This window comes from Bos mutus, chromosome 7 (assembly GCF_027580195.1).
Source record: "Bos mutus isolate GX-2022 chromosome 7, NWIPB_WYAK_1.1, whole genome shotgun sequence".
Taxonomy (NCBI): Eukaryota; Metazoa; Chordata; class Mammalia; order Artiodactyla; family Bovidae; genus Bos; species Bos mutus.
Genome location: NC_091623.1, coordinates 84,554,811 through 84,570,381, shown reverse-complemented (window position 1 = coordinate 84,570,381; position 15,571 = coordinate 84,554,811). Strand labels below are relative to the sequence as shown.

Sequence of the window (15,571 nt, the reverse complement as noted above, 5' to 3'; positions counted from 1 at the left end):
TAAGGATTTTTAAATGGAATTTAAAGGGAATTAGTGACTGATCTGATCTGATCCTTAATTATCTGGGTGAGCCCTACCTGCAAGCACAAGTATCCTCATAAGAGAGAGGATGTGACAACAAAGAAGGAGACAGTTTAAGGATAAAGCAGGTTTGCTACACTGCTGGCTTTAAGATTGGAGGGAAAGGCCATAAGCCAAAGAATGCAAATTTTTAGATTCTGGCAGCTGGAAAGACAAGGAAATACATTTTCCCCTAGAGCCTCTAGAGGGAGCACTACCATGCAGATGTATTTCTCCTGCCAGTGAAATTAATTTTGGACTTCTGGCCTCAAGAACTGTAATTATGGGGAATAAATCTGTGTTGTTTTAAGCCACCAAGTTAGTGGCACTGTTGCTACAGCAGTAGGAAAGTAATGCGCTCTGATAGGGCTTTGAGCAAGGCAGGGGGTGAAGCAGATCCAGGGGGAAATTCATAATTCCACTTTAGATTACGTTTAAGCTGCTATTATATATATAATCTATATCTTTAAAGATGTTATGTAATAGGTTGCATAAATAGGTCTGGAGTCAAAGGAGAGGTCTAGGCTGGAGATATGAGTGTGGGCATCGTTACCATGTGAATTTGTTAAATCCAGTGACCTGGAGGAGATCATGGAGGGATATATAGATAGAGAAGAGGTCACGGTTGGAGCCCTGAAGTACTCCAACACTTAAAGATCAGGAATGAGAGAGAGAGCCAACAGAGGAGACCAAGAAGGAATAACCTGAAAGGTAAGAAGAAAATGAGGAGAGGGTGGTTTTCCAGAAGCCAAGAGAAGAGTATTTTAAGGGAGAGTTAGTGGCCAATGGTATCAAAGGTTGCTGAAAGTATTTGTATGTTGTGAAGACTGAGAACTAACCTTGGATTCAGCACCACATGGATCACCTTGGCAGGAACAAACAGGATGATAATGGCAGAATACAAGCCTGAGAGGGGTGAGTTCACATCAGAATCAGAGGGAGTAGGGATGGTGAATACAGACAACCATTTTGAGGGGTTTTGCTGAAATGTGAGTAAAAGTAGACAAATGAGGCGGTAGCTGGCAGAGGATGCTGAAGAAACTTTTAGGCTAGATGACATTCCAGCATTTGTATGCTAATGGGGAAAACTTCTGCAGTTCTTCCCTTTCTTCTGCATCAGTGAAGTAGGCAGTGGAATCCAGGACATAGGAGCAGATACACCAGCCTAAGATAAAAGCACGTTCACTCATCAGAGCAGGAAGAAACCGGAAGTATTCGGGCACAGGTGCAAATAGGTGATACAGTTGGTGGTAGCTGAGTGACCTTCTCTTCTGGTTGCCTTTGAAATAAGAAGGAAAATTATCACCAAGGCTGGAAGTCTAAGGAAAGAGGTGAAAGTTGGATGTGAGATTAAATTGACCAGGGAAATGTGATAGGACTGCAGGGCAGTGGTGAAGGTCCACTTAAGGATGAGGGGTGCAAATTTAAAGTCAAACCAGTGACGAGACTTGTATTTTTTTTTTTTCCAAGGAATGCTCACTGTTGGGAGAAAGTTACATAAAACCAGGGTTTTGGTGTGGTTTCTCCGGGCAAATATGACAAGAGATTTTCTAGCTATCTTTTTGTTATTGATTGAATAATTTCAATCCTTTGAAATCTATTGAAGCTTGTTTTATAATCAAGCTAATCTACTTTGGCAAGTGCTCTATGTATACTTTAAAAGCATGTGTTTTCTAATGTGTGTGTGTGTGTGTGTCAAGTTGGATCATTCTATTACTCAAATATTCTAAGTGACTTTTGTTTAGTCAACTAGCTGCTAAGAGGTATGTTGAAATCTCCCCCTATGATTGTAAATTTATCAAGTTCCATCCATTTTTGCTTTGCTTTAAAATTGTAATATCTTCCTGAGTGGAAGACTTCTTTCAAAATATCCCTATTTATCTCTGGTAAAGCTTCTTGCCTGAAAGTCTGTTTTTGTCTAACAGTGTAGCTAAATCAGATTTACTTTGATTAGTGTTACCATGGTATAATTTTTCCATTCTTTCACTTTCAATCTATGTCATGTATTTAAAAGGTGATCTTTTATCTAGTTTAATAATCTTGGTCTTTACTCAATTATTTGATTCCTGTATATGGTTATGCCTACCATCTTTCTGTTTTTTTATTTGACCTACCTGTTTGTTTTTTTCTCCCTTCTCGCTTTTTTCTGGATTAGTCAAACATTTTTATTATTCTATTTCTCCCTCTAGTAACTTGTTGTCCATGCATTCTTTGATCATTGCTATTATTATGACCACCCTAGGGATCACAACACATTCTTTGCCTCAATACAGTCTCATACAAGTTATTACTTCATTTGCCTAATAATGGGCTTCCCTGATAGCTCAGCTGATAAAGAATCCGCCTGCAATGCGGAAGACCTAGGTTCAATCCCTGGGTCAGGAAGATCCTGGGGAGACGGGAAAGGCCACCCACTCCAGTATTCGGACATGACTGAGAAACTTTCACTTTCATTGCCTAATAACGAGAGAACCTTAGAACACTCTAACTCCTCTAACCCCCGTTCTGCCTTTGGCACTATAGTAGGAATGAATTTATTTCTACACATAATTTAACCCTGCAAAACATGACTATTATTGTCATTTATATTCACACATATATTTACCTTTTTCATTGCTCTTTATTCTTTCCTGAAGTACAGTGTTCTGTCTGGGATCAATTTCATTCTGACTGGACAGGTTTCTTTAGTGCAGGTCTGCTGACAACAGATTCTCATAGTTCTTATTTGTTTGAAAAGTTTCCATTTGTAAAGGATGTTTTCACTGGATATAGAATGTTACATTGGCAGTTATATTCTTTCAGCTTTAAGATGCCATTTCATTATCTTCCACTGGTTTTGTTAACAGGTCAACCGTCAAGTTTTACTGTCTCTCTTTTGAAGATGACGTATCCCTTTTTTCTCTCTGGCTGCTTTCTAGATTTTCTCTTTCTTTGGTCTTTAATATTTTTCATCAGACTGGAAAATTCTTAACCAGTGTTTCTTCAAATATTCTGAGGCCTCATTCTTTCTCACCTCTTCTTTGAGAACTTTGAAAGAAAAAAAAAAATAGACCTTTTCATTGTGTCCCACACATCTCTTTCCCTCTTTTCATATTTTCCATCCTTTTTTGTCTCTTTGTAGTTCAGTTTGGGTATGTGCCTCAATTGTCTTTCACTTTACTAGTCCTGTCTTCCACCCTGTCTAAGGTATATTTAACAAAATCTATTTATTGAGATCTTCATTTCAGATCTTCATTTGCATTTTTTCACTTTAGAATTTCTGCTTAATTCCCTATACATACACACATATATATAATTATATGCACATAATTTCCTTATCTTTTTATATTATTTTCAGTCATATAAGCTGTATCTTGAAATGCCTAGTCATTTTTTTCTGAATGGCAAACCTTCCATATAACATTGTAGAGACTTTCTATGGCTGTCATCCACTGAAGAGAGTTTATCCTTTTCTCTGCTAGGAAGAGAGAGAGTAGAAAATGAATCCCTCTAATCAGGTACTGTGTTGAGCCAAGGCTGAGTTGCAGCTTTTATAAAGCTTAGTCAGCCTCTGATTCACTCCTAGTAGGTCACCCTTCCGGTCCTCACACTGAGAGCCTGGTTTGTTCTTCAGGACATTTTCCCCTCCGTGTCTTAGCTCCTTAGTATATAGAGACTGTGGAGAGCTCGGTTCTGAATTTAAGAGATTGCGGGGGGTGGGGGTTAGGCTTTCAACCTCCTGCTCCACACCACCTCAGTCAGAATGAGAATATGAACTATGGTTGGAAAAGGTTAGGCAGAAAGGACAGATAGCGCCTGCAGTCCAAACTTCAGGGAAGTTTGTGAAGAGGGTGGACAAATAAGATAGCTGGAAGAGCATGCATAATCAAGAGGGTTTTTAAAAGAGAGAGAAAAAGTACAAGAATCTAGAGAGAGTGAGGATGGTGAGTTAAGAAGCTCTGGGAAGAAGAAGGCTGCTGGATCCTGAAGCCTTTGGTAAATGAAGGGAAAAGACTAGGAAGCTGGCAGAAGAGAGGAACAATGAGGAGCAGCTAGAAGCATGAACAATGGACCAGGGGTATATGAAGGTAGGAAAATAGAAACAACTCTGCTTAGGACTTCAGGGTAGAGTGGGTTTTAATCTGAGCAAGGCAGTTAAATCAGACTGCAAAGATGGGGGTGACTAGAGAATAAATAGACGTCAACGGGGATGGGCACCATGAAGAGTTTAGGTTTGTATAGAGTTGTGGTCATCAACAGAGGAATGAATTCTAGAGTACAGTGGGTTTATCTGAAGCCATGGAACATGCCAACATTTAGAAGTCAGGATGAGGAAGGGAAGCCAGGGGGGTGGGGGGGCTGAGGAAAGACAATATTCCCAGAAGGGAATGGTAAACCATGCTGAAAATTCAAGTTAGAGGAGGATCAAAAATTGATCTCTGAATTTGACATTAAGCTCTATCACAGTTCAGTGGAGTGGTGAAGACAATTAAATGGTTTCAAGGACTCCATAGACATTTCTTGAGGAAAGTTTTAACCAGTGGGGACAAAAATGCCCCTCGACTAGATCAGAAAGGCTAGAATATGGTGGACTTAAATTGAAGTTTCAGAAATTTGTTGACAAAGAATAAGTTACGGTGGCTGCAGTAGGGAAGAGAAAAAGATCACTGAAACCAAGAAGGAACTAAGAAAGCAGGGCTTTGAATGAAGGCACCAAACTAGGGCTCTTTAACAAACAAAGAGAGTGGCTAGGTCAGTGCGGAAGAGAGCAGGGGTCACAGCGGCATCACAAACAGTGTTTTGGAACTTAGAAACTACATTCAGTTCAGTTCAGTCGCTCAGTCGTGTCCGACTCTTTGCAACCCCATGAATTGCAGCACGCCAGGCCTCCCTGTCCATCACCAAATCCCAGAGTTCACTCAGACTCACGTCGATTGAGTCAGTGATGCCATCCAGCCATCTCATCCTCTGGCATCCCCTTTTCCTCCTGCCCCCAATCCCTCCCAGCATCAGAGTCTTTTCCAATGAGTCAACTCTTCACATGAGGTGGCCAAAGTACTGGAGTTTTAGCTTCAGCATCATTCCCTCCAAAGAAATCCCAGGGCTGATCTCTTTCAGAATGGACTGGTTGGATCTCCCTGCAGTCCAAGGGACTCTCAAGAGTCTTCTCCAACACCACAGTTCAAAAGCATCAATTCTTTGGCACTCAGCCTTTTTCACAGTCCAACTCTCACATCCATACATGACCACAGGAAAAACCATAGCCTTGACTAGACGGACCTTTGTTGGCAAAGTAATGTCTCTGCTTTTGAATATGCTATCTAGGTTGGTCATAACTTTCCTTCCAAGGAGTAAGCGTCTTTTAATTTCATGGCTGCAGTCACCATCTGCAGTGATTTTGGAGCCCCCCAAAATAAAGTCTGACACTGTTTCCACTGTTTCCCCATCTATTTCCCATGAAGTGATGGGACTGGATGCCATGATCTGTTTTCTGAATGTTGAGCTTTAAGCCAACTTTTTCACTCCCCACTTTCACTTTCATCAAGAGGCTTTTTAGTTCCTCTTCACTTTCTGCCATAAGGGTGGAGAAGTATAAAACAGTCTCCAGGTAGGACTGAGGAAGCTCTATTCTCAGAAAATAGCAGAGTTTCAGTTACAGCAGTAGAAAGAGACTCACCTGATGCTAAAGTCCAAGTCCTGGAGGTTCCAGGTGGGTGATGTACAAGACAGTCTGCACAAAGTTAAAGGGCATGTAATAACAGAAGCTTTCCAAGTCAGTCTCAGATCACGCAGGTGGAAGAGCTTGGGAAGGATGCTGAGGGTTCAGGAGGCCTCCAAGGCTTACAGGAGAAGTGATGGGAGGGTCCTGAAGCTGACCGTGAGTGGAAAACTGGAAAAAAGAAAAACCTGTGTTTATGTTTTTGCCAAGATGGTATGGGTCTTCTTTAAGTAAAACTTGCAAGAAAGGAAAACATTACTAACAACCAATTTTATGCCTCTGAGACAAACCCACAAAGGTTTCTTCCCTGGGTTCCCAAATGGGCTCATTATCCAGGCTGCTAGGCTGGATAGAGTGGCCTAGAAAAGAATCACTTTCTGCAACAACAATGATCAACTTGTCGCTACTTTTTTTTTTAAGTCCATAGGTGTCGATCCTCTGCCGGCTAAGCTGTCCTATGACAAATCACATGACCAAGTGTGGGTCCTGAGCTGGGGGAACGTGCACAAGTCCCAACCAAGCCTCCAGGTATGTTGGGTACATGCAGGACAACACCCACATGCAAGAAAGGACTCTCTCCCCAGCTAATCACCTTTACCCAAAGTATGTCCATGAAAGAGAGTAGGAAACATCCTCAGGACCATGCCCCTTACAGGCAATTAGCAGGGTATCTTCCACCAGGCGTGCTGCTAAAGACAACACTGATGGTAGATGGGATTCTGATGTCATGACAACCAGAAGGTGGCTCTTGGGCCCCACCTAGCCCAGCCCCCAAACACTTGTCTCTTCTCAGCCAGGAGCTCCTGGGGCCAGGCAGGAATGAACCTCTGGACTCCAAAGGGAGCTAGGGCTTTCTCCACCCTGGGCTGCATGGGCTGGAGAATACTGCCAAAGCAGGCACCAGCCAGTAAGGAAGCAGAAGGAAAAGAAGGAAAAGCAGTGGCAAGTATGTTCATAAATGAAAGCACATTACTGAGTGCTCATGGGGTGCCGGGGCACAGGAAGGTTCAGTAATTGGCCCCTGCTCCACCCTAGGTATATGTTCAGCCCTGCAGTCCAGCCACTGCACTGTACTGACTCCCCCTTGGGAAGAGCCTGGGCCCAGCACAACTGTGGGATCCCTTCTTCCACCAGTCAGGGAAGGCCAACACCAACCTGTGTTGAGAGTGTCTGGCTCAGCCTTTCTCACCGAGGCACATGAGAGGATTAAGCCCTACAGAAGGTGATTTAAATACCTGTTCCCTCAATTTTCACAATGATGGTACACAGAACCATTCCAGATGCCCAGAAGTTAACTCAGCGCATACAATGGACTCCTCAGGATATTAGGATTTATTCTCTCTCAGAACCCCAGTTGAGAAGGGCTGCAGATGGAGCCAAGTTCACCTTTTTCCCAAGACTGGTAAGAGGCCAGGGGACACCCCGTCTACAGAAGCTTCCTCCTGGGGACTGGCCACTCTCCTGGGCCAGGGGAAGGACACTACTTCATCTCCCACACACCGAGACTACTGCCCCTCAGTGGACACCATCAACACGTCCTGGGCCCCAGCGAGCTGATGACAAATAGTAATAATTCATTAGAGGACCTAGGAGTCAGAATAAGGTCGCTCAGAAAATTGGTTTCTCTGGCAGCCCTAAGAAAACAGGTAAGGAAATTCGAAGGGAGGGGCCACCAGAAAATATTTTTCTAGAGCTAAAAATTAACAAAAATGATTACCTAATTTAAAACTGCAGGAGATGAGTTGAAAAATGCATGGTTTCTACTGAGACTCAAATTAATAGCCTGAAAGATAAAGAGCAAGAAAATCCTCAAATCACAGAACAAATATAAGATTAAGATATGAAGTCTCAAATGACATTTCAAAGTCAAAAGAAGTTTAGAAAAAGTAATAGTTGGAATGGAGTCAAACATTCAATTTGGAATAAAATTTCCAATTTAAAAAAAGTACATCTTGTAGATTGAAAGTGATCCAGGTTAACATGATGAGAAAGAACACATCTCTGTTCTTCCTGGTAAAACTCTGGACTTCTAAGAATAAAGAAAAAATATTTCAAGGCAGAAAGAACACGTCACCTATAGAACAATCAGATTTCTCACCTGCAACAGTGAAGACTGTGGCATTGTGCCCACATGCTGCTAAAAGAAAAGGGTTGATATCCAAGGCATCATTTACCTGTCAGGACAAAAGAAAGACCTAAGCATATGCAAGAATTCAGAGAGCATATCACAAAAGATAGCAGAAAAACAGCAGGTGAGCCAGATCAGAGACATCGAGATGGAGGAAGATACAGAAGAGACAAGAGTAAGTAAGAAATCTAGAGAGGAAGGTCCAAAATTGAAACAAGATGAATGAGGAGAAACTAATGTGTGAAAGTGGAGTCATTCAGTCGTGTCTGACTCTGCGACCCCATGGACTGTAGCCCAGCAGGCTTCTCAGTCCATGGGATTTTCCAGGCAGGAATACTGGAGTGGGTTGCCATTTCCTTCTCCAGGGGATCTTCCCGACCCAGGAATTGAACCCGGGTCTCCTGCATTACAGGCAGATACTTTACCATCTGAGCCACCAGGGAAGAGAGGAAGGTCCAAAATTGAAACAAGATGCATGAGGAGAGACTAATGTATAGTAAGTGCTAAATAAAGGCATTTGAATTAGAGATGTACTGAAAGAGATATTCTGATACCAGATTCTAAAGATGGTAAATTATTTCAGTAAAAGTAAAGATAGGGAGTAGAGGAAAGAGAAGGGAGTAAAAAGATTCTAACATGTCATCTTATGGGGATAAGAGAGGATATAGAAAATGCTCTTTGAAATTAATAGTTGAGATAGTTAACTATATAATTATTCCAAATGTGACAAACTGATTTCTCCTATTAAAAGCAGAGATGATGAGATTGGGTTTGGAAGGAAGAGAGGGAGAGAAAACTAGCTATAATTTGTTTACAAGAGGCATATAAAGTGGTGATAGGTGGATGAAAAGATGTTTGAGTGATAATATCAGACAAGGTCAAATTTAAGATTACAAGCACTAAATAGCATAAGGAGAGACATCATGTGAAGATAAACAGCCAACAGATAGCAAACAACTAAATACATGACACAAGAGTGATTAACAATACAGGAACTTGATTTTAAAATGGACTTAAATTGTACATACCAAGGAGACAGTATAATGATGTGGGAAAAGTGAATAATATGAATAAGGAACTCAGTTTCATAAATATATAGAAAACCTTTCCTCTGCCAAATAGAATTTTTTCACATGTCCACATATACATGTATCAGTAATCACAAAATTTTAACAAATTTTGCAAAAGTCAGTGTTATAGGCTACATTATCTGATAATTAGAAATAATTAAAATGTGACCTACCTAATAAGGAAACACTCCTAGATTGTTACTGGAGCAAAGAGGAAATTAAAATGAGAAACTACAAAGTGTCTGAAAGCAATGAAAAAGAGACTCCTTCTCATCAAAACCTACGGGATCGAGAGAAAACCATACGCAAGGGAATATTTGTGTCTTAAAACCTGCAGAGAATATATTTGTATTAAGAAATTAGAAAAAGAACAAAGTTAACTTGCAGGAAGGAATTATTTAAAAGACCAAAATTAGTAGAAATAAAAAGAGAACAAAAAACCCATAAATCCTTCACAAACCTGATAAAGAAAAAAAACATAAAATGAAGAATGTGAAGAGAGATTACTACAGATGAAGGAAGATGAAAATAATTGTCAAATAGTATACTGCAGCTCTGAGGTGGCAAATTTTAAAACCTAGAAAAAACGGGATTGCAAAATGCAGAAAAAAATAAACTGATCTAGTCAGAGAAAGTATCGTATGACATCACTTATATGTGGAATCTAAAGGACACAAATGAACCTCTCTGTGAAGCAGAAAGACACTGACATAAAGAAAGACACTGATAAAGAATAGACCTGGGGTGAGCAGATGCAGATTGTTACACACAGAATGGATGGACAGCAGGGTCCCACTGCATAGCACAGGGAGCTTACAGTGTCCTGGGAAAAACCACAGCAGAAAAGATACAATATTTATATAAATATAAAAAAGAATTATGTGTGTGTGTATATAAATGTGTAACTGAGTCTCTGTGCTGTACAGCAGAAATTAATGTAAATCAACTATACTTTAATAAAATAAATAATTTTAAAAAACTGACCTAAGAAAAGGAAAACCTGAAGTAGAACAATTACCAGAGGTTTTTTTTTTTTTTTTAAGATTAAAGATTTACCATAGAAAAATGTACAGCCAAGTTTCTGATGCATTGTTTAACAATTAGATTAATACCTAGGCAAGAACATTCAGATGTATGTATTCAGAAAAAGGCAAATGATGAGTGGAGATTTTTAAAAACATATTAAAATACATTGAAGTTGGCTAATTAATAAATTAGTATTGATCCTAGAAACAAATACATTTTAGTGATAGTTGCCTAAAATGTAATAACTGATAAATGAAGCATATGAAATTGGTAAGGCAAATGCTTTGGGACCATAATCTTATCATTTATGGAAACCTAAAGTTGATCATTTAATCTTATTTCTCAGACCATTTGTATTCAGTGCAACCATTACCTTTGTGAGAGAGGCTGAGCATAGTATTAACTGGAACTGAGCAGAAGAGGAGCTTTTGGGTACAGCCAAGTTATAGCAAACCTTGCAAATGCAGATAGTTTTAGTATTATTTGAACTATCTCAGACCATGTGGGGGAAATGTACAGCTCCTTAGTATTAAAAAATAAAACTATCAACTAATCTCACAAATACAGAAGCAAAATTCAACATGGTATTAAAAAGAGAGTCCAACAATGCATCTAACTGCTTGAGCAGGGAACAAATTCCAGGATGCAATAATGGTTCACTCTTAGGAAATCAGTCAATATTACTCATAGCACAAATTAAAACAGAATAAACTATAATATTTTCAATGAATGCTGGAAAGGCATTTAACTAAATACAGCAGACATTCTTAATTAAAAAAAAAAAACTAAAAAAAAAAAAAAAGGAATAGAAGACATAAACATAATGAAGACTGTTTCCCAGAAACCAAGAGCAAATTTTGCCTAAATGACAAAACAGTAAGAGCATTTTAATTAATATCAAGAATTAGACCATTATGCCCACCATCACCATAATTAGAAAGTCTGAGAAATGCACTCTGACAAGAAAATGAAATAAACTGAATAAACCTACCTTCATCATTGTGGACTAGTGTTCAAGAAACCACTGCTTGCAAAAACCGCTCCTGGAAATGACAAAAGGCAGAGCCTTTGTGGTGAGCAATTTAGAAATGTGAACCAAAAGCCTCAGTCCAGCAACGTGACCCCTCAGAGGCCATGATCAAGGGTGGGCACAAAGATTTAGTTACAGCACTGTGTGTTACAGCATTATTTACATTTGCAAAACATTCAAAATTCTATCCTAAGGTTTCTGAACATCTAACACTAAGGGACTAGTTAAACAAACTTGCTGTGACAAAATGAAAGTGGTTCTATAAATGAGGCTTGTTCCACCAAGGCCCTCCCCCAGAAGCCAGTGTTTAAACCTTTGGCATGTTGCAAATTTTGCCCATCGTGCTCTTGTCCACCACTCCCAGGTCCAGTTTTTAGCTGCATCAATACCCTGGCTCCCTGCTCTTCCCCAACTGTCACCTCTTAGCTGGCTTCATCCACCCCTCTGGAGCAGATGCTCAGCCTTCCCATCCCCATGCTACCAACTGACATCTCCTGATATCCAGCCACCTGCCTGCATTTTCGACCAAGCCCATAGATCCAGCAAATTTGAGAGGCTCAAAAGCTATCTTTTAGTCACCAACATGCCCAGCTATGTGTTGGGACACAGGCCAAGAAGGAACTCATGACTCATTGGAGAAGTGAGGTTGACTAGCCCATATCAGTTCAATGGCTCATGATACTGGGTTTTGAAGAAGTAACCTCTGCACACAGGTGAAGCGTGAATGACACTGACTGCTGGCAGCCTGTGATTTTCCATCTCTATTATAAGCTAAAATGACAGACCTGGTATCAAGCAATGATTGCATGGTTTCTTGGAATTCTCCGGCATTTTCACCTGGACATTCTAAGATCCAGTTGCCTAATACTGATATTTTCTTTTTCTTTTTTTCAAACATTTTATTTTGTATTGGGCTATAGGCAATTAACAATGCTATGGTAGTTTCAGGTGAACAGCAAAGGGACTCAGCCATACATGTACATGTATCCATTCTCCCCCAAATCCTCCTCCCATCCAGGCTGGCACATAAACAGAAGAGTTCCATGTGCTATATAGTAGGTCCTTGTTGGTCATCCATTTTAAATGTAGCAGTGTGAACATGACCATCCCAAACTCCCTAGCTATCCCCCGGGACAACTATAAGTTTGCTTTCTGTTTTTTTAAGTAAGTTGACCTAATACTGAAATTTTCTTAATGTCTAGTTCTAAGTTTTTTCCCATGGACTTGGCGTAGAAATGTCATTCCGACTTTTTTTTTTAATTACAGGAAAATAACCTAACTTTAGAACTTAAGAGCTGCCCTAAAACTAAAATTCCCAGCCTACATCTTTCTGGCATTCTGCCTGTTGACCCCTGGAGGGAAACCACCATCCCCAAAACCCCAGCCTCAAACCTGCCAGAGGAGGCAGGGCAGGTGCAGAGGAGGCAGGGCAGGTGCTGTTTGTCTTGTCATTACAGTAAGAGCCAGAGGCAGTCCCACTCTTAAAAGGTTAAAGCATCCAGAGCTCTAAGCCCTGTGAGTCACAAAGCCACATCACAGACTGTCCTCAGCCCCAGGCTGCAAAAATCTGAATCCTTCCGTCTGTATACATGGTCACAATATAAAGATCAGAAAATGTGTCTCCCCTCCCTGGTCAGAGTCTAGCATCTGCCTTCTGTCCTGCTGGGAGGGTCTGGGCTTGTCCTTTGGGTCCTGCAGCCAAAACTGCCCACAGGTTGGCCAAGCCCCTCACCTGGCTGCAGGTCTGCCACCTGTCTGGGAATCACCCAGAACTTGGAGGTGGATGAGCGCATGCAGAAGGCAAGAGGACACAGGCTGTCTGGCTCAGTGTTTCCAGCCTGCCTGTGCCACGGTCTCAGCAGCTGGTGGACAAAAGCCCAGCCTGACCACAGGGGGCTTTCCAGCAGGGCTTCCATCCTAACCCCAGACATCAATCACTCAGCTCTGTCCGGCCCTGCCAGGGTACCCTTCCCTTATACAGACACAGCAGGGACACACACCAAGGAACTGCTCAAGTTGCCTCCTGCCAAGTCCACAGGGGATAAAGTTGCTCCTCCCAGGGAACAGAGACAGCCATGCTCTGTCACTACCAATTTGTACAAAACACAGGGCCTAATTCTTCACTGCTCATAGCAAGTCCCATTTGTAAAAGTGGAACCCTCCCCTGCATCCTAATCACCGACTCTAAGTGGCACAGCCAGCATCTCTGAAAGATGCCTGTTTTCTCTATTAAATTATGGACTCCCAGTGCTCAGAGAGGACCTCTGCAAGCAGCATATGGTGGAGACTCTCAACACAGCAACCTAGGCACCTGGTGTCAAGGGAAAATACAGAACCAGTCAACTCCACCATTGCGTATTGTGCTACTTCAAACCCCTCTCCCCCTTTTCCCAGCCAAAAGGAGGATCACTACCCGAGTGTGCCTGGGTCTGTAGGTTTCCACCACCTACCCCCCCTCCGCTTGGATAGACCCTCACAAGGACTTCCATTCTATGTTACAGGTGATCACAGAGGCCAGCACTGGCCAGGGCCAGCGCCTCATCCGCACACCCTTTGCCGGAGTGGACGACTTCTTCATTCCCCCAACAAACCTCATCATCAACCATATCAGGTGAGACTGGCCCACAAGCGCTAAGCTACTCCATGCCCCAGCTCAGCCCTCTAGGGGGCAGCTTTGCACCGGGGAGGCCTGCTCCTTTCTTTTTCTCCCCAACTCCTTCTTTGGACCACATCAGGAACGAACAGAGAAACAGCCCCATCCCTGTCTTCATTGTTAAAGTTAAGAAAGGCACCCAGCTCCTAATGCCCTCAGGGACCCAAGGTCAGGAAGTCTTAGCTTTGGGTGAGGACAGTAAAGAGGAAACAACTGTGGTTAATTGTGTACTCTGTCCTTGCTATATGTTAAAAAAAACAAAACAAAACAGGTAGTCCTCCAACCTGTTTTATGGATGAGGAAACTTAGGCTCAGAGAACAGAAGACACTGACCAAAGTCACACAGTCAGGAACTGGAGAGTCAGACTAATGTGGGTCTCCCACAGAAGGGGAAGGAGGTGGGGGATGAATTGAGAGAGTGCCACTGAAATATACACATGACCACATGTAAAACAGATAGCTTAGATACCTAAGACAGATAGTGGGAAGTTGCTGTGTTACACAAGGAGCTCAGCCTGGTGCTCTGTGATGACATTACCTAGTGGGGGGAAGGGCTAGGGAGGATCAAGAGGGAGGGGATGAATATATATATATATATATATATATATATATATATATACACACACATACATACTGATAGCTGATTCATGTTATTGTACATCAGAAACTAACACAACATTGAAAAGCAATTATCCTCCAATTAAAAATACATTTAAAAAAATTTTTTTAAGTCAGGTCTCCTTTCTTGGCCTCATTCTCTAATAACCACAACCTGTGGCTCCTCTCAGAGGCCCCAGAACACCTGCTTTGCCACCATCCAAAAGAACAGCTTAGTAATAACAGCCGTGGCCTCAACTGCAAGCCTCATCCCAGCCTGGCTGCTGCCCTTCCCTCTTTCTTTCAGAGAACCTTGACACTTAGTCAAGGCACCACTGCCAGAAGGCTGAGCGTGCCCTTTTATAAAGTCATCAAGACCCAAATGTCTTATGGCAATGTTTATGCCTTCCTTTACTCTGACATCAAGCACCTTTTTCCAGGAAGAAATGACTCATTTTTGCAAGCTGAAGCTGGACTTGTAAAAATAAGGCTCACCCATTTATCCTTGCCCAAGGGAGAAAATAACAGCTTTCTGACCTCCTCACCTCACTCCAGAGAATACCTCTAAGATGAGCCTCTAAGATGGTTGTAAATGGTAAACCACCTTAAAGAAGCTGAATTCATACAAGAGTCATGCAAACTCAGGCGCTGCAGAGCCTGTGTGTGACTTTTACATGACAGCTTCCTACAGGCCTGGGGTTTTCTTTCCTGCTCTCCCCATGCTCTAGCTCTTTAAGGATGCTTTAAAGATGCCATCACATGGGCATTTTCCCGTCTCTGAGGCATAGTTAGCTATTCAAGAGAAAATTGTGGAAGACATTTTTCTCTACTCCGGTAGGTGTACACAACCCCCAAAGGCCTCTGCAAGCAAGGGGTTTAGGCAGACTCTCATGCTCAGAATGAGTCCTGCCTGGAGTCAGACCCTTTTGCAGCTCACAGCCAGCCTCCAAAGAGGAATTTCACCAAGTCCAGATGCGGCAACCACCACCTCCTGACCTCTTCCAGTAAAGCGCCCACTCTAAGATTTAATCCTCCCAACAGCCGTCGGAAGGAACTGCCCTCTTTCAATTTGCAGAGGCTCAGAGGGGTTCAGCAGCTTGCCCCAGGCTCTGCAGCCAGCAGGCACCACGGGAGCGCCAGGCCATCTGGCTGTAAAGGTAAAAGCTGTCCTCAGCCCCAGCCCAGGGTTCCTCTGACCAGCATCATCAGTGTAGCCAAGGGAGAGGCTGCCCTCACGTTCCTCTCCGAGGGTCAGGGACCGTGGATAAGACATCTGTCCTTGTTCTCTTGTATCTGCATCCCCAGGTTC

The 15,571-nt window shown here is 42.2% G+C and overlaps 1 protein-coding gene across 1 annotated transcript in view; it reads left to right on the top strand.

The window, feature by feature from the left end:
* Nucleotides 1–15,571, top strand: part of FSTL4 (follistatin like 4) — a 435,848-nt gene that overhangs the window by 413,840 nt on the left and 6,437 nt on the right. The window contains exons 14-15 of the mRNA XM_005890418.2: nt 6,179–6,286; nt 13,514–13,623. Of these exons, the coding sequence (XP_005890480.2) occupies nt 6,179–6,286; nt 13,514–13,623 (218 nt within the window). The remainder of the gene's footprint in view (nt 1–6,178; nt 6,287–13,513; nt 13,624–15,571) is intronic.